The 23,042-nt window shown below is 35.0% G+C and overlaps 5 protein-coding genes and 1 long non-coding RNA gene across 13 annotated transcripts; 4 read left to right on the forward strand and 2 right to left on the reverse strand.

Moving 5' to 3' along the window:
- Nucleotides 1-1,296: 1,296 nt before the first annotated feature.
- Nucleotides 1,297-3,760, reverse strand: LOC103489302 (uncharacterized). 4 transcript variants are annotated; one of them, XM_008448403.3, is made up of 2 exons: nucleotides 3,612-3,760; nucleotides 1,297-2,839 (listed from the first exon to the last, which is right to left on the reverse strand). In XM_008448403.3, the coding sequence occupies exon 2, from the start codon at nucleotides 2,808-2,810 to the stop codon at nucleotides 1,551-1,553; it is 1,260 nt and encodes a 419-aa protein (XP_008446625.1). In that variant the 5' UTR covers nucleotides 2,811-2,839; nucleotides 3,612-3,760; the 3' UTR covers nucleotides 1,297-1,550. The 4 variants fall into 4 exon arrangements, with proteins under 4 accessions (XP_008446625.1, XP_008446623.1, XP_016900267.1 ...); XM_008448401.3 differs by having other exon boundaries at nucleotides 1,297-2,814; nucleotides 3,612-3,754; XM_017044778.2 differs by having other exon boundaries at nucleotides 3,608-3,751.
- A 793-nt stretch (nucleotides 3,761-4,553) lies between these two features.
- LOC103489303 (LEAF RUST 10 DISEASE-RESISTANCE LOCUS RECEPTOR-LIKE PROTEIN KINASE-like 1.1) lies at nucleotides 4,554-6,977 on the forward strand. 2 transcript variants are annotated; one of them, XM_008448405.3, is made up of 3 exons: nucleotides 4,554-5,250; nucleotides 5,370-5,411; nucleotides 5,666-6,977. In XM_008448405.3, exons 1-3 carry the CDS (start codon nucleotides 4,554-4,556, stop codon nucleotides 5,776-5,778), a joined length of 852 nt encoding a protein of 283 aa, XP_008446627.2. In that variant the 3' UTR covers nucleotides 5,779-6,977. The 2 variants fall into 2 exon arrangements, with proteins under 2 accessions (XP_008446627.2, XP_008446628.2); XM_008448406.3 differs by having other exon boundaries at nucleotides 4,554-5,226.
- Nucleotides 5,978-6,799, forward strand: LOC127151350 (PR5-like receptor kinase). The gene has a single exon (XM_051090875.1). It carries the CDS (start codon nucleotides 5,978-5,980, stop codon nucleotides 6,797-6,799), a length of 822 nt encoding a protein of 273 aa, XP_050946832.1.
- A 1,280-nt stretch (nucleotides 6,978-8,257) lies between the features above and the next one.
- On the reverse strand, nucleotides 8,258-10,081 carry LOC127151421 (uncharacterized). Its single transcript, XR_007824357.1, has 2 exons — nucleotides 9,784-10,081; nucleotides 8,258-9,203 (listed from the first exon to the last, which is right to left on the reverse strand). It is a non-coding gene; the product is annotated as an uncharacterized LOC127151421 (long non-coding RNA).
- LOC103489305 (LEAF RUST 10 DISEASE-RESISTANCE LOCUS RECEPTOR-LIKE PROTEIN KINASE-like 1.1) lies at nucleotides 8,348-13,203 on the forward strand. Of its 3 annotated transcripts, XM_051091069.1 has the most exons (5): nucleotides 10,209-10,432; nucleotides 10,551-11,170; nucleotides 11,415-11,444; nucleotides 11,625-11,876; nucleotides 11,994-13,203. In XM_051091069.1, exons 2-5 carry the CDS (start codon nucleotides 10,621-10,623, stop codon nucleotides 12,971-12,973), a joined length of 1,812 nt encoding a protein of 603 aa, XP_050947026.1. In that variant the 5' UTR covers nucleotides 10,209-10,432; nucleotides 10,551-10,620; the 3' UTR covers nucleotides 12,974-13,203. The 3 variants fall into 3 exon arrangements, with proteins under 3 accessions (XP_008446630.1, XP_008446629.2, XP_050947026.1); XM_008448408.3 differs by lacking the exons at nucleotides 10,209-10,432; nucleotides 10,551-11,170 and adding an exon at nucleotides 8,348-9,158; XM_008448407.2 differs by having other exon boundaries at nucleotides 10,086-11,170.
- Nucleotides 13,204-17,297: 4,094 nt separating this feature from the next.
- LOC103489301 (probable protein phosphatase 2C 15) lies at nucleotides 17,298-21,194 on the forward strand. Of its 2 annotated transcripts, XM_051091071.1 has the most exons (9): nucleotides 17,321-17,805; nucleotides 17,898-18,396; nucleotides 18,717-18,888; nucleotides 18,992-19,145; nucleotides 19,229-19,292; nucleotides 19,387-19,494; nucleotides 19,585-19,710; nucleotides 19,824-20,053; nucleotides 20,494-21,194. In XM_051091071.1, exons 2-9 carry the CDS (start codon nucleotides 18,175-18,177, stop codon nucleotides 20,717-20,719), a joined length of 1,302 nt encoding a protein of 433 aa, XP_050947028.1. In that variant the 5' UTR covers nucleotides 17,321-17,805; nucleotides 17,898-18,174; the 3' UTR covers nucleotides 20,720-21,194. The 2 variants fall into 2 exon arrangements, with proteins under 2 accessions (XP_008446622.2, XP_050947028.1); XM_008448400.3 differs by having other exon boundaries at nucleotides 17,298-18,396.
- Nucleotides 21,195-23,042: the final 1,848 nt, after the last annotated feature.

The raw sequence follows: 23,042 nt of genomic DNA on the forward strand, positions 1-23,042 counted from the left end.
TCCATCGTAATCTAATTTACTAATAGAAAAGTTGTTTCCAAAATAAGTAAACCGAGTTGAGTTCTCGTACTTATTTAGTTAAACTATGCACATCAAACACGTGCTATGTTTCATAATTCAACTCAACGTTAACTTTATAACTCTAAGATCGATATTACGAACTTTATATTTGGTAAACTTTGCATGGATAGAGTCGAGTAATTCAATGGACAGAAACACAAAAGGGAATCAAGCCATTTCCATTTACCACTAGTGACAAAAAAAAAAAAGCAAAAAGACAAAGAACATGAAACCTTACCTAAAAATAAATAAAAGGTAGCAAGTGTACATTTAATTTTAGGAAAAAAGAAATGGAAATGAGTTACATCTAGAGGCTGCAAATTACAGAACACACTCCATATTTGAACAGTCAGACAATTATTATGGACAACAACTAGGAAAAATTATTCTCCTTCACATGTATGTTTCTAATTATCATTAAATTAAGTCTTAAATTTTGTTAATTGAAAATTTTAGCAGCCACAATCCAACTGAAAAATGTAGCAGTTGGAATACTATTTTAATAATAATAACAACAATTGTAACATTATTATTATTTTGAGAAGAAGAAAGAAAACATGATAATATGATAAGATTTGACCGTTGAAAAATGCAGCAGCCAAAAGTTTGCAAGTTCCTCAAAGAATAATGGTTTTGGTCAAATTTCAGTTCAATTTGGAATCAAACATATTTTTAAATATATAAAATACATAATCCATATCAGCAAATGCCTGGTGAAATACCATTAAGAAAAGCCATACTTATCTATTGTTCATTTTTTGTTCTATTGAGTTAGGCAAGAAAGAGATATGGTTACCAAACTTATGCCTAAGATGAACAGTACCTTAGCAGTACAAATATATAGGATAACTTATAAACATACTACTAACACTTGTCCTTTTTCAGAGTGGAAATTCTTTTAAACTTTCGATAGAAATTGGGACATAGAAAGGTGTGGCAATGATCAAGAATGGAGACTAATTACAAACACCATCCACTACCACACTAGTTTAGTTTTTCAGTCTCAATCTTCATCCAAAATTCTAACTGACTTCTACTCTAAGGGTAGCTTTAAAATACATTTACAAAATATTAAGGGCATTATTGCAACTTTTAACAGAGTAGGTTTGAAACATAGGGTGAAGTCCATGGATTATTTTTCTTCAATGTATCAAAAAATAAACATACCTGTTACCCTCTTTTCCAACACAAGCTCATTCCAGGAACATTTCAAAATAGACAGCCAGGATTCTGCTATTTCAACAGTAAGCAAACATTATCCTGAGCATTACGATATATATATGACAAAATAAGGGCATATACAAAAAGAGAAGTACTAATCCTACCCAGTTCTAAACGCTTCTCTTGGAGCTTGAGCAATTTACATGTAATGAGTGTTCATTTTGTAATGCTAGACACTAAAGAAAAATTTAGTTTCTTACATTACCAACCATCTCAAGGACACCCAGTAACAGTAATTTTTGGATTTCTACCACGAAACATGATAAGTTTCACCATATTAATCGATATCGATTTGACTTTCTAGCAATGTTCTTGCTATACCACCATAGAGGTGCAGTGAACCAGATGGGGCCCCAATTGTCACGGTTACCATGGAAACAAAATTTTCCATTGCTGTCTCTGATTATGTGAAAGGTTCCCCAATCTTTTCCTGAGGAGTTGTTGAGTCCAAAACGTGAAGATAGTACTTTCAAATGATTAGAATCCCATTCATTCCACCAAGGAGCAATATCATCGTTGGAGAAATAGATACGGTTACTGATCGCAATCCCGAGGTCAGTTGAAGAAAGAGATCTAGAACAACATTTACCTAAAAAAAGAATTTGATCATCTAGACACTCGACCTTTTCCCATGACATCTGAGAAAGATCAAGTGAATATATCTCAAAATTGATTGTTTCAAGTACAGCATCCGGTTTCTCACTGAAATACCTACAGACCAGCAAAACATCCCCTGAGGACTCCACGAGATACTTCAACACATGTTGACTGTTTATTTCCAGGCTTCGAACTTTGTGGAACTGTACTTTGATCTCAGAAATAGATATAACACATTCATCTTCCCTAAAATATGAGATGATACTTGTTGCTTTCATTTGTAAAATGTTACTGTCATTACAGAGAAGAAAAAGACTTCCATTACAGAAGACAGCATCTTCAAAAGGTGTACCTTCGAGTTTATACTTGTGCCATTTTACTGACCCTTGAACCCAAAAGGCAATTTCACGATTCTGACTATGAATGGCTGCACAAATTGTGTTTTCCTCAGCAGGAGAACCTGAAAGAACCATCTTGTGATAGAAGTTCCAAAGCCTTGGCAGGTTAATCTTCCTTACAGAGAAAGGGTTCAACAAACTAACTTCAAGAGAATAACAACCAAGATCCTTCACCATTATTAGCCAATCCTGTAAAGATCCCCAAATATAAGCTCCATATGCCTCATGAAGCTCTATTTCCCAAATTCGATTCTCCAGAATGCTTGCACAAGTTCTCATCTCTCTATCTTTTTTACCTGACATCATAAGCCATGGAAATCCACCCCTCTTCCAATTTGGAAGTTCGGAAAGGATATTGCTCCATAGCTTACAGACATTATCGACTGATATGCAATCCACAAGAGACAACTGCTCAAAGATCATGACAAGAATATCCCGTGGGAGCCCTGCCCAATCCGCAACAGAATTTCCCCTTCTATCCTCTAACTTCCGTTTTTTCCTCTGCCTCTGGTTCCTCCTTTTACTCTTCGACATTTTCCTACATTAAATCTCCAAGTGTATATCTATAAGAATATGAACGGTTTTATAAGACTTTCAAGAAAATAATAGGAACATGACTAATGAATGCTACATCTTGGAACAAAGTTGTGGAGAAAGCTCAAACAATTAGTTAGACATCAAAACAGCATTGAAGAATGGAAAATGCAGCTTCGAGAGTTGAAGATGCTTACTCCTCACTAAAATTCAATATACGGGTTCAGTCCAAATGAGCAAAAGAAATGAAAAGGCTGTAAATGCAAGACGTTGTTTATTGGCCATCAAAAACACTACGTGTCCCTTAATTTCAACAAGATGAAAATGGCATACGGTACAAACAATTAGTCAAAAAGAAACTCCCATGTTTTGTGAATGAATTCATAAACGTCAGCCACCACAGAGTTAAATACGATTATCAGAAGAGCAGGGTACTCGTTTCTTTAGATTATGGGACAAAAGTTTCATAATTTCTCCAAAATCATGTAAAGCAACGGTCTCGTCCTGGTATATATGAAACAGACCCAGAGGATTCACAGTTTGAAAATAGTGGATTGAGAAGAACGAGTGAAAATAGATAGGCACATATTGCGCGAGGTCACTAAAACCAAATCCCCAATACTTCATTCTCCCCACTAAAACTATACAGTATCCCATACAAGAAATAAAACTCAATTGATCAGGTGGAAGAAGGACACGTGAAAACGGAGCAATGAATCGTTTTGCAAGACCCATGAGTTGAAATCGTAAGATGCAGAAAGACCCAAGTAGACTGAGACGGAGGGAAGAGAACTCACAAACCTAAGGATTTGGGGGCGAACGAAGTGGGAAGTTAGCAGCTTCCTAGCGAGAAGAAATATGAGGGGTGGGCCTTGAATGAGAATACAGTCTGAGACATCGACGATCTGTGAGGTGAAGAATTTTGCATGAGCAGAACTTGGAGGCGGAATAGCCGCAACTCCACCCCCACTGAACTCGATTCTTGTCTCTCCACAGTGTCCCTTTTAGAATTTTTTTTTTTTTTTTTGAATTAATTGCCCAAAAGTCGAAATGCAAATTATTTGTTTGTTTGTTTTTTTTTTTTTTAATGTCAAAATGTCTATTGCTGATGTTATTATCATCGAGTATTGCTTTTTGTTTCCCCTCTTCTTCACCCTTTCTTCTTCCTCTGCCTCTTCTTCTACGGCATACATCCTCCTCATCTTTTCGGCAAGATGAGTCCATACGAGCAACTTCGACCCGACCAATTCCGAGGAAGAGAGAGGGTGTGAGAAGAGAGAGCAAGACGTGCGAGAGCAAAAGAATGACTTTTGTGGGTGATCAACATTCATTTAAGCATATGGTTGCAAATGTTGCTTTACCCTATAAAAATTGTGATTAAAAATGGTGAATTATAGTGTGATGAAGCTATAATAAAAGGAACTATAAGACAACTTTCATTATTTTCCACATTTTTTTCTTTTTGAAGTATCCATCCCATATGGGATATTTCAAACCTTGTGTTTATTCAATCAATCCCTCCGATCTTTCATTTTCTTTCTGTGGAAAAATTGCAATCCATAGACCGAGTCAAGTCCATGGCATGTCAAGTGGGCGTCACTTAGAGGCCTCAACTCAATTATGAAACCTTCGTTTCTATATCTGTTTCCCGTCCAGTTTATTTGAAATCATAAACAATTCGGAGAAGTAGATATAGGAATCGAGGTTGGGTTTTTGTTTTTGTTTTTCTCTTCTTCTGTTAACATGAATAATATCAATTTCTGTTTCGCTCTGTTTTTTGCTCTCTCTCATATAGTGGGAGTTTCGTTGGCTTGGAATGATAGCAGATACGTTCATCCAATTTGCACGCCCTTCGAATGTGGAAATCTGGGCCTCATAGGATTCCCTATGAACAATATGTCGCTGACTGATTGCGGATTTTACACAGTTAAAAACTGCTCGGGACAGCCTAAAATCCAGCTGAGTCGTGAAAAAGAATTATGGTTTGATGTTGTTGCCATATCTCAGGCCAATGTCATCCATATCGATGACCAAGAACTTCAGAAGCGAATAACTGCTCGCGATTGCACTATTCTGGATGATCTAGCTCTTCCAATGTCTTCTTTATCTTCTTTATCCACAGATAATAATCTTACTATGTATCATTGCACAGATAAGCCTATAGACGCTTTACCCCTTTTCATTAGTTCATTTAGTTGCCCTGGTTATTACACATACATCGACACTAGTGCTTCACCCAACTGTCCCACTTCCAAGTCTAAATTTGTTGTTCCAGTTCGTCCCATTGGTCCCAATAACTCAGCTGTTGAGTTTACTTCTAATTTCCAACTTCAAGTAACCATATCCCTTCCTTGCCAGCAATGTCTTCAGAGAGGAGGCCGATGCTCGGATACCCAAGGATACATCGTCTGTGAAGGTAAAAACACAAAAAGTAGAAAAGGTATTGACTTTTGTGCAAAGTCCAGTTATAGGACGGTACACTTTGAAATCCAGATTAGGTTTTGTGGTTTGGTTTCTCTACGTGAAACTAACATATCCTTTTTTTCATTGCTATTGCAGTTGAACCTAACATATCTCCTAAGATTTGGGCGTTTGCACTAGGTGGGTAACTTTCTTTTGAAAAGTTTTAATTTTTTCTAAATTTGCTTCAAGTTCATTGACACTGCTGCAACTGATCTCCCACCCTCCCTCATATACTAACTTTATATATATATATACACTTAACTCTCTCTTCTCATTTTGCTTTCACTATATTTTTTATATACCATCTCACCAAATTTCAGCATGGTGTATCTTATTGCCTTATTACCAATCATATGAATTTAAAACTTTTTTTTCAATTTCAATTCCTTTAGGGATGTTAATCTCCATCATCGTCATCTTCGTCATCTTCATCATCTTCATCATCTTCATCATCTTCATCATCTTCATCATCTGCAACAAAACAAGGCATGTCAAACAAAAATAAAATTAATGAAATCATTGGAAGATATTCAATCCACACTCCCAAGCGATACACTTACTCAAAGCTAAAGAAAATCACAGACTCCTTCAAGAACAAGCTTGGCCAAGGAGGATTCAGCTCTGTCTACAAAGGGAAATTACCCAATGGCTGTGAAGTGGCAGTGAAACTACTGAATGAATGCACAGAAAACGGTGAAGACTTCATGAATGAAGTCGTTAGCATCACAAGAACTTCGCATGTAAACATAGTCAACCTTTTAGGTTTCTGCTACGAACAGGGGAAAAGAGCATTGGTTTATGAGTATATGCCTAAAGGGTCATTAGATAAGTACATTTTTCACAGAGGGCAACAAAAAGAAAATGAAGAAGTTTTGGATTGGAAAATGTTGCATAGCATAGTTATGGGGGTAGCACGAGGATTAGAGTACTTGCATCAAGGCTGCAACACGAGGATTTTGCATTTTGACATCAAACCACACAACATTCTTTTGGACGATGACTTCTGTCCCAAAATCTCGGATTTCGGGCTTGCTAAGCAATGCAAGGCTAGAGAGAGTCACGTGTCGATGACGGGTGCAAAGGGGACTGCGGGATTTATGGCGCCAGAAGTAATGTATAGAAACTTTGGCAAAATTTCGCACAAGTCTGATGTTTATAGCTTTGGAATGTTGGTTCTTGAGATGGTGGGTGAAAGAAAGAGACCACATGAATTAGGAGTTGGGGAGATCAGTAAAGAAGAGTACTTTCCGGATTGGATATATAAGGACTTGGGAAGAAGTGGAATAGATGGAGCGCATTGGTGGGGAAGAACAGAGGAAGAACAAGAAATGGCAAGAAAAATGATCATTGTCGGATTGTGTTGTATACAGACGTTGCCGGAGGATAGGCCATCAATAACCGATGTGGTTGCGATGTTGGAAGGGAGTGTTGATGACTTACAAATTCCGGCCAAGCCAACCTTGTTTGGACCTCCTGCAATCTTTCTTCATCCTTCTTCTTCTTCTTCCTCTCCTTCATCCTTGTAATTATGTATAATGGCTTTTGCTGCCTCTTCTTGCCTGTACTTATATTAAGGAAAGTTATTTACAAAATAGAGAAAAAGTCCATAGTTTTATATAGCAACCAAACCCAATATATTAGTTGATATTGTAAAATTAGATTTTGTTGAATTTAATCATGTATCGTCCAACCATATTGATCCTAGATTTACTCAAGTCTTACTCAAGTTATCGTGCAACCTGCAGTGACTACACTCAAGTTTTTTCCTTCCACTCCCTTCTCTCTGTTCCCTCCCCTTCATTTTCTGGCATTAAAACAAAGAATCTCCACGAAATATGCTTTACTCAGAATGTGACATTAGGTGAGTGAATTTCTACTTTGTTTTTAGAAAGTCTTTTGTTTTGAGAGCATAAAGTAGGTCAATAATTGAGCAGAAAGGGGCCAAAGCCCTTTGGAATTGTGGATGTTGATGGCCCCAAAAGTAGTGGAAGCGTGAGGTGTAAGCGTATGATTATTATATGGTGGAAATATCTCAATGTCTGTTCTTTCTTTCTAAAACTCATGCTTTAATATTTGTGGGTGTGGCTGAGTAAAAATGAAAAGACAATAACATGGTTGTACTCGATTGTGTATTGACCAAATATGTTTGAAATCAATTCTGATCTCTCTGTTTGACTCTGTTCCTCTAATTCATCAGAAGCTGATATTTGATTATGGTAGTTTCGATATGTTTTTCACGTTTATGAAAGTAGAGGGAATATAGAAGATGGAAGATGGGGGATGGACAATCAAAGAGGAAGAGAGACTAGTGAGGGGAGAAAAAAAAAGGGAACGCAATGTTTTGACTCTTAAATCTCTATCTCGATTGTCCGTTTCTAGGTGGAGCTCCCTCATTTAAGGATTTAGTCCAAGTTTAATACACTTTGATATCTACGTTAATATACAAAATGTTCAGTTCAATTAAGCACGTAGACCATTGTTTACCCCTAAATGGTAGATCGAGAATGTTTACAGAGTTTATCATTATCATTTGCTTAAGAAGTGCGCAATATTAACATCGACGACATAGGTGTAGCCTTCGAAGTTGTAGAACTTTGGCTAATAAGTTTAACAAAATTTCTATCGTTTGGTGAATAAAAAAAATCTTGCTTGGTCAACTCAACGTCTTAATTTCCTCTTTTAGATGCACAAACTTATAAGACGTGTCTAAGTTGCACACAATCACATATTTATCATCTCACTTAGACACAAAGAAAACATTTTAAAAAGTAATAATAAAAAGTATCATAGATATAGCCACCTAAATTTTACCCTAAAAATAACTGTAATTGAATTACTATCGTCACCTTTTCTCTTGAATTACTTTGAAACTAATCTTCAAGATCTAATACTATTTTTTTAATGCAATTCAAAGCAAGAAACCTCATAATATTAACATAATGACATGTTAATTAAGCATACAATCACATTAAGGTCGGTTGACAAGAAACGCAAAGACTTCTTGAATAAAAGCACTTGTTAAATGAGCACATGAAAGTCAAAGAGTCAAACAATATACACGAAAGAATGAAAATGTGTAGGATGTGGATTTGATGAAACTATATAATAATTCAACGGTCTATGATTTGAGGCACTCATACTCTGATATTCAATTCACTTAGACACAACGTTACCCAAAAGTTCTTCAACTCCGTCCACGATTCACACCCCAAAACACACAGAAATCCCCCAAACTTCAATCAAATCCCCACTTTAATCCATAAATACTCTCTCTGTTTTCCCTCAAACTTGTTTCTTCTCTTATCTTCTAAACCCAGATGGTGTTGTCAAATCTCCCCATCTTCATTTTCATTCTCGTCCTCCTAACCCCCTCCGTGGCTGTCGACTTCCACTTCGAGGCCTGCCGCCAGCCGATGACCTGTGGCGACAATCAAACAATTCAATACCCATTTTACATCCACAATCGCCAACGGTCGTTTTGTGGGTACCCGGGATTTCAGCTGAAATGTCATCAAAACGGCCACCCGATCCTTCATCTCGCCGGTAGGGATTTTTCCGTCCGCAGTATTTCATACGAAGAACACTCCCTCCGCCTCTCCGACCACGCTGTTTCATCAGCGGCTGAGTGTAGTGCTCTGATTCGAAGCCTCTCTGTTTTGACAAACGAACGGTTCCACCTCGGGGACGGACAGGACGGCATTTGCGGCGGAGAGGAAAGCCGGGATGAGGCGGAGAGAAATGGGTTGGTAGTGGAATGGACGGCCGGAGAGTGTAGATTTTGTAACAAGAGTGGTGGGTACTGTGGATTTGATGACTCGACTCATTTTTTCAAGTGTTATTGTCCTGATCGGCCTCATGCTTTTCATTGTACTCCGCCTCCGCCGGGTTAGTTCCGTCTTCCATCCATTTCTCTACTTCTTTTATCCACAACTAAAAATGATTCGTTCAAATATATTAAACTTTCGTTGTTGCTTTATTGCATAGATTTTAATGGTCTTTTCTAATTTATGCAAATGTTAATATCTACAAAAGAAGATTTGGGTGGGTGGATTTGGTTTACATTGGGATTAGGGTAAAGGGTTTTGACCTTTTTGAAGTTAGGTTTAAATAAACTAATCATAAAGTTTCTATTAAGGGCAAGTGGATATGTGGGAACCCCGGGGTATATGTGGAAAGTAGGTCAAGTTGTCTTGCCTATTTATGGAATTTAATACAAACACGTCGGCACTCATTCATTAGTACACTTGTCTTTCTTCCTCCCAACTTTATTGGAGATCCATCAAGTAAACAAAGATAGAAACTTTGGTTAAATTTGAAACTTGTAAATATACCAATTTAAACACTTTATTATGTTTTATTAATTCAATTGTTGGGTGTAAATTGAATCAGTGTTAAACCCCATTCTCTTTCGATTTAAAACAACATAAAGTTGGGTCTCTACAAATGTTTCCCTTTAGATGAGAAAAACAACGAGGACGCCTCAATAACAATAAACTATAAAGGGCAGTACCTGAGATGATTAGACCTTTGAATATGTTTGTCAAATCCACTCTTCTTCTTCTTCTATCTTGTTCACCGGCGATGAGACAGAGAGAACGGCATCTTTCTCAGCTCTCTGATGTCCTTCCGTTGGTTGCTTCTGAGTTAATAACTTCTTCCCATTCACACATCACACTCTGGTCATCTTACGTTTCTTTATTTCGTAATGTTCGAAAATTTTAGTCATAGACGCGTACTATTATTCATCCTCTCTTTTTCTACAACTAATATCTGACTTTGTCGTGCCGTCGGTTGATTTCGGGCGAAGACTTCTGACCACGGAGAACGATAGATGGATATTGAAGTTTGCTAGAGTTTGGGTTGCGTTATGCCACAGATGACGAAACTTTCATTTAATTATCGCCTCAATTTTGACTGTTCAAATAGAGATTATCAAGAGTCAAAGAGTCAAGTCGTTGTAATGGCTGGTCAATTGAGCGTATATTGGATTTCTCCAATTCATCGAACCGTATTTTCCCATAGACTGCGTTGTAAATTTCTGGAGGATGCCCCCACCTTGATTTTTATTCTCTTTCCGTCCAGTTTCTTGAAGATTTCCCTACCTGGCTGGAAACCCTAGAAATCATAAACAATTCTGAGAGGTAGATTTGGGATTCGAGGTGGGTTTATTTTCCCTGGTAATACGAATACTGAATTCTATATGGCGTCATTCTGTTTCGTTTTGTCCTTTGTTCTCTCTCATCTAGTGGCACTTTCGTTGGCTTGGAATGATAGCAGATACGTTCATCCAATTTGCACGCCCTTCGAATGTGGAAATCTGGGCCTCATAGGATTCCCTTTTAACAATATGTCGCTGACTGATTGCGGATTTTACACAGTTAAAGACTGCTCGGGACAGCCTAAAATCCAGCTGAGTCGTGAAAAAGAATTGTGGTTTAATGTTGTTGCCATATCTCAGGCCAATGTCATCCATATCGATGACCAAGAACTTCAGAAGCGAATAACTGCTCGCGATTGCACTATTCTGGATGATCTAGCTCTTCCCATGTCTTCTTTATCTTCTTTGTCCACAGACAACAATCTTACTATGTATAACTGCACAGATAAACCTAAAGACGCTTTACCCCTTTTCATCAGTTCATTTAATTGCCCTGGTTATTACACATACATCAACACTAGTGCTTCACCCAACTGTCCCACTTCCAAGTCTAAATTTGTTGTTCCAGTTCGCCCCGTTGGTCCCAGTAACTCACTTGTTGAGTTTACTTCTAATTTCCAACTTCAAGTAACCGTATTCCATCCTTGTCACCAATGTTTTCATAGAGGAGGCCGATGCTCGGATACCCAAGGATACTTCGTTTGTGAAGGCGAAAACACAATTAGAAGTCCAGTAGACGGTACTTTAAATTTTTTAGATAGGTTTTGCGGTTTCTCTGCGTGTTACAATTTCCTACTTTGTACTTCATTTCCCTTTCTCTGTTTCCTCCTATGTTTACTAAAAATGGGTATTGGTTTTTCAGATGTCTTTTTGAAGTGTGTTCTTGTGTATGATATGTATTCTTGAGAACAAACGCTGGATTATTCTACAAAGAATGGCTATCAGTTCGAAACTAACACCATTCTTTTTCATTGCTATTGCAGATAAACGTAAGATTTTGGGGATTGCACTAGGTGGGTAACTTTCTTTCAGAAGTTTTAATTTGTTACTAAATTTGCTTGAAGTCGATAGACACTGCGTGTGATCTCCCCACCACCCTCATGCACTAATTTTATTTATGCTTGTTATTTTCTAATTGTTTGTCGAAGTTATCAAAACTCTTGACTCATGTTCCCCCTCCCTTTTGTCTCCAGGTGCTGGATTCTCGGGTGTAATTCTGCTTTTGTTATTATTTGCTCTTTGGTACCGCAGAAGAAGGCGGCCTGCTCCGAATATCCTAACAAGGAATATATCTTGTGAACCCTACTCAAAATTTGACGTAGATGACGGTGGTGGTGTGTGCTTTGAAGTTCCTGTTTTCTCATATGCCGAACTCGAGACGGCCACTAACAAATTTGATCGTGATAAAGAACTTGGCGATGGTGGTTTTGGAACCGTGTACCACGGTAAAATAAAACACCCTTTTTTCTGCACTTGTTTTTGTCGACTTTTGTTTGAAGTAGCGTATTAAAAAAATCCGTTAGAAACTTATGGTCGACAACCTTGATTTTTCACTCAACTAGGCAAACTCCATGATGGCCGGGAAGTTGCTGTGAAACGCCTTTATCAACATAACTATAGACGAGTAGAGCAGTTCATGAATGAGGTTAAAATTCTCACCCGCTTTCGCCATAAGAATCTTGTCTCCCTTTATGGATGTACTTCAAAACGCAGTCGTGAACTTCTCCTCGTTTATGAATTTGTTCCAAATGGCACTGTTGCTGATCATCTCCATGGAGAACGGGCAAGTTCTAGTTTGCTCACGTGGCCTATTCGGATGAACATTGCCATCGAAACAGCAAGTGCTTTAGTTTATCTCCATGCTTCGGATATCATTCATCGTGATGTGAAGACTACTAATATTCTCTTAGACAATAATTTTTCTGTCAAAGTTGCTGATTTTGGGCTCTCTAGATTGTTCCCAAACGATGTTAGTCATGTCTCAACTGCTCCTCAAGGGACCCCTGGTTATGTGGATCCGGAGTATTACCAGTGTTATCAGCTTACAACCAAGAGTGATGTTTATAGTTTTGGCGTCGTATTAATCGAACTTATATCGTCAATGCCAGCTGTTGATATAACAAGGCATCGACATGAGATTAACTTGTCTAACTTAGCTGTGAACAAAATTCTAAGACAGGAAATTGACGAGCTAGTTGATCCATGCCTTGGGTATCAATCGGATGAAAACGTCAGACGGATGATAATGGGAGTGGCCTGGCTAGCTTTTCTATGTCTGCAGCAAGACAAGGAAAGAAGACCTACAATGGAAGAAGCCTTAGAAACTTTGAAGAGGATTGAGAATGGGGAAGAAAGTGAGAATTTGCTAGATAATAGTGCATTGCTGAAGAGCTATGATCCAACTCCTTCTCCAGAGTATGATGAGATTCAATTGTTGAAGAACAAAACGCAGCAGTTGTTGTCCCCTACTTCTGTTGCTGATAAATGGATAAGCTCAACTTCATTTGTTAGTGCTTCAACTTCAATATCATCTAAGTCCTAATTTTTTTTTTTTTCTTTTCTTTTCAGTTTAATGTTAGAAGTTCATATTATTAGTGTAGGAAACAAATAAATCACTTCCCTCCTTATATGCATATATTTAACACAAAATTATTATGTATCTGTGAGTGGCTTTTTTGTAACTACATACATTCAGGGTAGGGAATGTAAATAAGAATGATTGAAAACCATTCGGCTGTAGAAATCAATGTTCATACACTTTTTCTTTAGTTAGATATTGGGCTTTGCATTTCTTTTATGGGTCTGGTAGCCCAATGTTATGAAGGGACCATTCTTGTACATTACTTGATTGTCTTAAATTTCCTGTTTGTTGTATTCTTATAGATTGGTCCTGAATTTTGGAATTTAATTTACTTAATCCACTTGATAAATACATTATGGAAAATAATATCCATGCTTGCTATCTTTTCAAAACATTTATAGTTAGGAAGAAAAACTCCTCTTATTTTGGCATCTCTGTATGAAAACATTGTATTTTATTTTTTTCTTTGGGAGTCCACTCTCAAGTCAATTAGACATTGATGAGATTTTGCTTTCACTTTTAATTAATTTTGAAAATTAGGATGGAGACTTTCTACCTTCTCTATATATAGTTTTTGTTTCTTTCTTTCTTCACCCCTTTCTTACTATTGATTTTCTTTTTTCTAATAGGTTAGAAAATGATGCATGATGGAGAATTGATATTGGGTATAGTATTATCGACTTTGTCACATCTCACCATATGTTAATACCTTTAAAACTTGGGAATCTAGAAAGATCTATGTTTGGTGAAATGTTGTTGATTAATTGATGTAATTTATAACTACTGATGTCCACATTCATTCTGTGCTATATGTACATTTTCTTCACACACACACACAAAAAAAAAACATTATATTATATATCTTAGTTGAGTGTAATTTTGACTTTGGATTTTTTAGAATTTGATTAGTGGTTGGTTTGTTTTTAAGATAATACTTTAATTCTTTTCTGTCTCGTGTTAATTATATACATATTGAAAGAATCAAATAATTAATTAAAACAATTTCTTTTCTATTTATTTATTAAAAACAAAACATTATATTAAAAGTTGATATATTAATTCCCCATCCCCTAAGTTGGAAGTTGGAAAATAGAGGATGTGAAGAGTCATGTGGACCAAGGGATAATGAATAGAGAAGAAACAAAAAATGAAAGGCCAAAAATCGAAATGGGTTAGAGATAGAAAGAGAAAGGTCTCATTTTTATGTGTAATGTAATCCACAAAAACATACGAACATACAATACATATATACTTTGATTTGGTCATTGCTGCTTTCATTTCTGAACATAGTCTCTTTACCTTTCAAGTCCTTTTCTATATCAACTCCCAAAAACTCTCATCCACACACACACACACATATATATATATATCTATATACTTCTTGAACATATTAAACTATCAAAACTTGTTTTGGGTTGTTTCCGTATCCATCCGTAGTTATTGTTATATTTGTTAATGGTCACGTCATGCCAAGCACTTCGACTAAATAAAAGTATAGCTTTGAACTAATGATCACAATTGTACCAAATTTTACTATATACGTTCTTTTGAATTGTTTGGACTAACTTTCATAACAAATTATAAAAAACCGTTTACATAATTAACACGATTTTTTCTTCTCCTTAAATTAATTATCTCTAGACGTTGTCTCCTTTTAGACTTTCCAATTTATAGTATTCGGAACAATGAGGAACTTCATTGGTGTTTTTTTTTTAATCCAAACAAACATAGCGAAAACACATAACATCATAGAAATTTACCGACGATTTATCTTTAATTTTAATTTGAGATACATATCAAGTTATAATGAATTTCAAATCGAATAAGGGGTGATTTTGGTGATTAATTTAGATGTGTGATTTATTTGGCATTGGATACCATTGAATAAAGAAACCCTGAATAAGAGGGTAGAATTTGCATGTAATTGAGGCAATTATAAGGCTATATGTATTAGACCATCACATGCTAATCTAATTAATTAATGAAATATTTTAAACCATTTTTATAAGAAATTAATTGCTCTGATTTTACTTAATTCCAATGTAAATTAACTAATCTATCCATGTGCTAATCACACCCTTCACTTCTCGTAAACTGTGACTCTTTTCATTAATTATTATTTCTTTACCTTTTTACCTATTCAACCAATCCCACTTTTGACATTGTTGGCTACATAGTTAATTGAGTATAACCAAAACATGTTTTACTTTAATTACACTCCATTAGATACAACATACAATATTTATATTATCTTTTATATTAACAAAATTGATAGGGTTATTTTGTTTTCATTTAAATAAACTTAAAAATATTTCCCTTTACTAATTATTGAATTATATTAATTTTATACAAAATAAGACATGGCAATGAAATCAAATAAATTTTAAAAAAATATACGATAAAGAAGACAATAGAGTCAATTATTTTAGATTTATTTCATTGAATATGTCATTGTCGGTGTATTTTAATTTTGGTGTTGTGTTTTTCTCTAAGAAAGAATTATTGAATTATTACAAAGTCGTTATAATTCTTCGTTTTTATTCGATTAAAAAATAATTATAGAAAGACAAAAACTTACTATATATAATTTTGGTATTAATATATGATTATGAACTTAATTATTGTTTGATTGTTTTTAGAGAGTATTTTTATTTTTTAGGGGAGAGTTAGAATTGTTAGGGATTAATAGAATATTAAATTAAGTAGGAGAGGAAGTGGCCATGTGGTTAGCTAAGTGTTTGATATTTCCACGTCATTGCCAAGTCATCATATAAGAAGAAAAAAAAAACATTCTCACTTTTTCTCTCACACGTGTCGGCTTTTTGATGGTACCATGCAAATTAATTGCCTTTTTCTCTAAACCTTTTTAAATATACATTTAAGTGATTTTCATTATAAACTAATTTTGAGAAATTAGATTTAAGTATTCTCATTGAAGGCTATGTGAGAACAATAACAATAGTTTTGAATTTTGTTTAAAGGGTTTGTAATGTGTAACCTAAAATATGTCTAAATTTATACTCTTTAGCACTCTTTAAACAATGACCCATCCACTCGATCGTTAGATTGACAGTAGTGCAAGTTTTTCAAATTTTGCATAGCGTAAATTTGATTATATCGTATTCACACCAAATTTCTCTATAAAAACCACTGTATCGATTTTACGTCATAGTGTATTTTACAATTAATTAGTTAAGAGAAAGTACATTACTTTATTTTAATATATATATGGAGAACGGTTAAAAATAGTAAATTTGACAAAATATTTACAACAAATAACAGAATTTCAGATTCAATCAATAATAAACATTAATAGACACTGATATGTTTCTATAACTGACATTGATATACAGTTATAAAAGTCTATCAGTTTCTATCATCAATAGAATCCAAAAATTTGCTATAGATGATAAATATTTTAATTTATTTTGTTATTTTAAGAAAATACCCGTTTATATATATATATATATATATATATATATATATATATATATATATATATATATATATATCTTTAAACGAAAACTTATTTAAAATGAACGTTGAATTAACAGTTTTGGAATGAAAAAATGAGGTGAATTGATAGGGTTTTTGGATAAATTTTTTGTTTGTATTTTTTTTTTCTTTCAATCTCTCTCTAAATTAAATGACTTGTGGAAAACAAATAAATAAGAACAATCAAATTTAAAACACAAAAAAAGAAAAAAAAGAAAAAAGAAGAAAAAAAAAGAAGATGAAATTACATAATAATTACTAAATTAAAAAGGGGTCATCATTCTATCAACTATTTGTATACCCTCATCATCCCACGTGCAAAAGCTAAAAAGGTCAGCCATACATCAATAAAGAAAAAAGTTCCCCTTTTTCTTCTTTCAAATATTATTTTTTTCTCAATCCATTCTATAATTTTAGTAATTATTATGTAATTTTCATTTTCCTTTTAGTTTCTTGTAGAAAAGTATGATACAAATTTTAGAGAACTACCACCAATATGTATTTTTTTCTTAATAGGGAAGAAAACAATGGATTATATTTGATACAAAAAAGTAAACTTGAGTATGTATAAATCAATTGTATAAGTTAGATGTATTTAGCAGACCAAGAGACTAAAAAGTTATAATAATGTTATGTAGAACTTAATAAAAGAAAGAAAAAAAAAAAAGAAGAAAAGATTAAATTTTTTAAGAATATTTGATGAGTGCTCAAATAATGTTGAAACCAAATGATTGAGCAAAAAAATATTCATCAATGTGTTATGATTCGAATATTAAAATTAAAAAGAAACGTCATGGACTCCATTAGCATTAATCTTTCATTCAAACTTTGTCTTCGTTTCTGGTAAACCAACACTGTTAGAACACAAAACCAAATTTGGAATCATTAAAAACATTTTAATGGGTCTTTCAATTTCACTGTCTTCAACAGAGTTATGGATGATGATAGGAGAAATTGGGAAGGGAAACTGACTTTTTGATGAGAGAGAGCTAATCAGAAATGTTTCTATTGCTTTTACAGCAAAGCCACTTTCTCCATCACTTTCCCAGTTTAGATATAAATTATTATACTTATGAAGTTGCAATGAAAAAGAAAAAACAAAAACCATTTTGAGTATCTGCAAAAAATTTCATATTCCATACCCAACAAAGGGTATTGAAATTTAAGAGAGTCGGTTTGGGGTTTGGCGGAGGAAAATGTTGAGAAGCTGACATGGGTTCTGCCTAAAATCTCTTAATTCTTTTATTTTAATGGAAGTATCTTTGTGGGGATCTCTTCATTTTCTTAAAAACTTCCAGGTTTTAGATTTATAAATCTTTTTACAGTTCATCCCTTCTCATCTTTACGCGTTTCCCTTTTCTTTACGTCTTGATTTCTTTCTCTTAATCAGATCTGTTCTTTGACTTTTTGCGACAAGCCGCAAGACATTCTGGAGTGTAATTCACATTCTTCTTCTTTCTTTGTCTGTTGGATCTTTCTTCTCTGATAATTTACAAACCCCATTATACTGATTTCTAGTGAGGTTTAGGAATTTGTAAAGCTGGGGTTTTATCTGGGTATTTCGAGTTGAGGGAGAATTTTGGTCTCAAGGATTCTTGTGGGGTTGTCGGTTAGATCAAAATCTTGGGCCATAAGGCCTGAGGGGGGGAGTTCTTTTTTGGGTGTCAATGGCTTCCAGAGAAGGAAGACGTCATCATAATCATCGTCATCACAATCTGGTGCCTCTTGCTGCTTTAATTAGTAAAGAGGTGAGGAATGAGAGATTGGAGAAACCGACTGTAAGATATGGGAATGCAGCGCAGTCTAGAAAAGGGGAAGACTACTTTCTCATGAAAACTGATTGTCAGCGAGTTCCTGGGAACCCTTCATCCACTTTCTCTGTATTTGCTGTAAGTTCTCTCTCTCTGTTTCTTATTCGTGATGAAAAGCCTTGGCTATTTGTTTTCACAAAAGCCATTTTCTAGTAATTGGTTCATTTGCGCTCGAGGAAATTCTTGATTGAACATGAGATTTTGTGATTGAGGATTCTGCAAATGGGTTCTTGAGATCTCTACTTGATCTTAAGAGAAACTCTTTCAAATCACCCCTTCTGATGAACGTTCGTGTATTTGGCTTTCTTGAGCATTGGAATTAGGATTTTCTCTTGCTTTTCCTGTTTATGTGTAGTTTTTCATGTTGATCATCACTTGCTTGCTTCTACTGCCTTCAGATATTTGATGGACACAATGGAAATGCTGCAGCAATTTTCACGAGGGAACATTTGTTGAGTCATGTCTTGGGTGCTCTTCCCCGTGGTCTGGGGCAGGAGGAGTGGCTTCAAGCTCTACCACGAGCTTTGGTTGCTGGATTTGTGAAGACCGACAAGGAGTTTCAGAGCAGAGGTATGGGAGTTGTTCACTGCCCTCAATGATTGATTGGTCAATGACAATACTTTCTACAGTCTTATCTAATTATTCTTTGATGCTTATACTAAATGTTTTACAGGTGAAACTTCTGGAACTACAGCGACATTTGTGATCATCGATGGATGGACGGTAACAGTAGCGTCAGTTGGCGATTCTCGATGTATTTTAGATACTCAAGGTGGTGCCGTCTCTGCTTTAACGGTTGATCATCGACTTGAAGAGAATGTTGAAGAGTATGCTTCCTTATCGAATCCATCGCTATCCTCATTCAGTTGCATCTTCCTAACTGGCTGATTGATTTTTGGGGTCAATGCAGGAGAGAACGTGTGACTGCAAGCGGTGGGGAAATTGGAAGATTAAGTATTGTTGGCGGTGCTGAGGTGAAGCAATTTTAGTTGTTGGCCAAGTAAAAGCATTCAATAAATTCAAAGAACTTTGTTTAATTTCAATTGTATATTTGTTTGATTGTTACAGATCGGCCCACTCCGTTGTTGGCCAGGAGGCTTATGCCTTTCTCGATCCATTGGAGACATGGATGTTGGAGAATTTATAGTTCCAATTCCATTTGTGAAACAAGTAAAGGTATATACGTTATTCTGATTTGTAAGTTACTTCATTTTGTATCTGGTAATCCTATTTTCGACGTGTCTAATATACCTCTTCGTTTTAAAGTTACCAAATGCAGGTGGGAGGCTTATAATTGCTTCTGACGGCATCTGGGATGCCTTATCATCAGATATGGCTGCAAAGTCCTGCCGTGGACTACCGGCAGAGCTTGCTGCTAGGCAAGTTGTGAAGGTAATTTAAGCAACTTTCATATCAACATTTTGGTGATTGGGAATTTCACTTTCCAGCATATTTTCTTCTTAATTCAATGGTTTGAAGTTTCATTTTCACGATGATCTCTTCAGGAAGCCTTGAGAACAAGAGGCTTGAAAGATGATACAACCTGCATAGTTGTAGACATCATTCCTCCTGATAATTCAGCACAGTCTTCCCCTCTTCCAAAGAAACAAAGCGTACTGAAATCTCTATTATTCAGGAAAAAATCTCCCAGTTCTAATAAGTTATCGAAGAGGCTTTCGGCTATAGGTTTCGTGGAAGAACTATTCGAAGATGGCTCCGCTATGCTGGCTGAAAGGTATGTATTTCCTTTCTGGGTCTTTTTTTATCATACGATGTTTGTTCTTGTTAAAAGAGATATAATTAGTGATGAACTAGGACAACGAAGATCAATCTGTAGCATCATTTAGTCGATCATTTAAAGTAGACCATTGACGCTTGAGTTCCTAGAGGATAGTCAATTGCAAATTTGATTAGAAACTGGCGCTACGCTGCGGGTATAGGTTTGGATGTAGTAATTGTTGTCACACTGCAATCCCGAGTTTGCTCACTGGAGAAACAATATAAATGACTCTCCAAATAAAAGTCTTCTATCACTTGTCGATTGTCCGCCTACTGCAATGTACTTAAACTACTGAATTGGTTGTCCATGGTTGTACTCGATTTGTTTTGCCATAACATTTTTGATGATTCTCTTAGAAAGATGAAGTGGTATACAACTATATTCATATGTTGCAGGCTTGGAACTGTAGAGTTGAGTGGATCTGGACATGGGACACCAAACATGTTCACTTGTGTTGTATGTCAAGTAGATCTTGCTCCCAGTGAGGGCATCTCTGTTCATGCTGGTTCCATCTTCTCCACCAGCTCAAAGCCATGGCAAGGGCCTTTCCTTTGTGCCGATTGTCGAAACAAGAAGGATGCCATGGAAGGAAAACGTCCCAGCAGGGTAAGAGTGGCCTAGATCACTTCCATTTATTATTAACTCCTTGATTCTTTCTCTTCTTTGAATCTCTACTTCGACGGGGCGAGCAAGCAGCTGCTTGTTACAGATGATGATAGTACAATAACATACTTTGCAAAAGTGGTGTAAGATTGAAAGTTAGGAATTGAAAGAAGGATGTGTTAAGGAGTAGTGATTACTACACAGTAAGAGAAGAGTTGAAGTTAGTAGGAGGGGCAAAAGTAAATAGCTAATTATTTAAGTTAAGCTAATGTTTAAAGTGAAATGAGACTTGACTAATCCACAAATTGAAATTTGTGCCTGTATATTAGAAAGATCTCTCTCTCTTTTTCTACTTTCATCATTATTATTTTGTTTTTGAATCTAAGTTTATAAATCTTGCCTTCTGCTTTCAATCAGAGGATGTAGTGAGATGAGACACACTGTTCCATTCTATTCTGGTATTGAATGATGTAAGTTTATTTATTTATTTAAATAGTTATTTTCATTTCAAAGTAAATTAGGGAGTTGGGCCCTCATATGGGCCGTTGTATGGGCTAACTTCTAAGAAATGGTTTGGATTTGATCCACGAAACCAATGTGATTAATTTTTATTAATCTTAATTTTCTTCCGACCAAAGATTACAATTAGTCCTTTTTGTTCATTTTAGTTAATGATTAAGTATTTGTTCATAACAACTTAGCATCCAAAAAGCTTCATAAAGTTAAGCAGGTAAAGTTGGTTATGCGTTACTTTGACTTTGACTTTTGTGATTTGTTGTGTGATGTAATAGATGGTTTGGGACTTGAAGCAGTTTAAGAGCTGCTGTCGATGGCTTAATTAAGTAATATTTTAATATATTAGCATTAGTTTAACAAATGATTAAAAGTAGGGAATGAAGAAAAAGGAGATTTGTGTCAAAATTTAGTGTCAAATATTCTATCATTGCAAAACAACTGTTCAGTAATTGGCCAAAAGGATTGATTTTCAACTAAATGTTTACAAGACATGTCCACTAATGGGAGTGATCTTCAAGCCAAATTGATCTCGTTGCAAAAGTAATTCTATCTCATGTGAGTTGTCTCTCATGTTCGTAATTTCCAATTTTTTTTGGAGGTGTGACTCGTAGATCACCCTCCATGAGTGGATTAAACTCTTTTTATCGGCACTAATAAAGTATTGATTTATCAAAATTAGTTAAAATAAAATACAATCTTACCGTTTTATACCCGATGGAAATAAGAATCTAGGTGAGTAATTTATACATTTTTTTTTAAAAAAAAGAGAATCATTAAAGTCCAAGTCAAGGGTGTCGCCTAAACAACAAGTCATCGTTAATTACACACCTACAATTCAACATTTTTCGAATTTGAAGATTTTTAAAAAAAAAGGAAAAAAAAGTTCAAAATGTCAACGACACAATGAGTTATGAGACTTTTCCTAACCCGAGAGCAAAACGAAAACGATAAAGATTGGAACCACCTTTAGCAAACACATGAATTAAATTTCATCAATTGCCTTCTTAACAACTAAAAAGATACTCGAGGAGTAATTATTAATCAGATTGACCACTCCCAAGCATCTACAAAAGGAGAGATAGATCAACAATGGATCATAGGGTTGAGTTCTAATGTATTTAGTGATGAGACATTAAAGTATAAAATATGAACAGCACGAGGGGAGGGTGAAAATATTAATGAAATATTAAAAATTTTAATTTAATTAAATTGATTATTGTGGACCAGATTAGGAAAAGGCCTCGATTGTTGTTAACTATAATAATAATAATTAACAATAATAATGATACAAAGTAAAGGACAGTAATTAGCAGTAATATGTATTATAGTTTGATATTTAAAATTTGTGGAAAATAGAAAAGGACAATAATGACAAATCATTATATTAATATATAAACTTGTACAGAGCAAAAAAGCAAAAAAGCTTAAAAAAAGCAAAAGCTGAAAAAAATAAAGGTATACATTATTTTGTGCAGCTTCCAAAGAATAACTTTGTCTATATCAAATCAACCATTCCTTTTGACCTTCTTCACCCGTTTCCCATTTCTTCTTTTTACACTAATATTTCGCTTTAGCAAATAACATTTTTCTTTGCAACTTACTAATTAGATTGTATCTAACAAATTTCTTATTGGGTTTTAGATGGTTTTGTATTATACACAACACGTTTTATTTTTAAAAGGTAACAAGTCTAATTATCATTGTTCATTGATTCAATTACCGTTTTATAATTGAACTTTGATTATGTGATTTTGAATTTCGCGAAGCATAGTCACTTGAAATAAAGTAAAGAAAACAATATAAGTATTTGGTATATGTACAAAAT

The sequence above is a fragment of the Cucumis melo genome, chromosome 10 (assembly GCF_025177605.1).
Source record: "Cucumis melo cultivar AY chromosome 10, USDA_Cmelo_AY_1.0, whole genome shotgun sequence".
Taxonomy (NCBI): domain Eukaryota; kingdom Viridiplantae; phylum Streptophyta; class Magnoliopsida; order Cucurbitales; family Cucurbitaceae; genus Cucumis; species Cucumis melo.

Bases quoted from the DNA above. Each gene is read 5' to 3' on its own strand.
- LOC127151350 (XM_051090875.1), top strand. From the start codon at position 5,978: ATGAATGAAGTCGTTAGCATCACAAGAACTTCGCATGTAAACATAGTC.
- LOC103489303 (XM_008448405.3), top strand. From the start codon at position 4,554: ATGAATAATATCAATTTCTGTTTCGCTCTGTTTTTTGCTCTCTCTCAT. The intron at 5,251-5,369 runs GTATTGACTTTT...TTGCTATTGCAG, and splicing joins AAACACAAAAAGTAGAAAAG to TTGAACCTAACATATCTCCT. The intron at 5,412-5,665 runs GTGGGTAACTTT...CAATTCCTTTAG, and splicing joins GATTTGGGCGTTTGCACTAG to GGATGTTAATCTCCATCATC.
- LOC103489302 (XM_008448403.3), bottom strand. From the start codon at position 2,810: ATGTCGAAGAGTAAAAGGAGGAACCAGAGGCAGAGGAAAAAACGGAAG.
- LOC103489301 (XM_008448400.3), top strand. From the start codon at position 18,175: ATGGCTTCCAGAGAAGGAAGACGTCATCATAATCATCGTCATCACAAT. The intron at 19,495-19,584 runs GTATATACGTTA...TTCGTTTTAAAG, and splicing joins CATTTGTGAAACAAGTAAAG to TTACCAAATGCAGGTGGGAG. The intron at 20,054-20,493 runs GTATGTATTTCC...CATATGTTGCAG, and splicing joins TCCGCTATGCTGGCTGAAAG to GCTTGGAACTGTAGAGTTGA.
- LOC103489305 (XM_008448407.2), top strand. From the start codon at position 10,474: ATGGCGTCATTCTGTTTCGTTTTGTCCTTTGTTCTCTCTCATCTAGTG. The intron at 11,171-11,414 runs GTACTTTAAATT...TTGCTATTGCAG, and splicing joins AATTAGAAGTCCAGTAGACG to ATAAACGTAAGATTTTGGGG. The intron at 11,877-11,993 runs GTAAAATAAAAC...TCACTCAACTAG, and splicing joins TTTTGGAACCGTGTACCACG to GCAAACTCCATGATGGCCGG.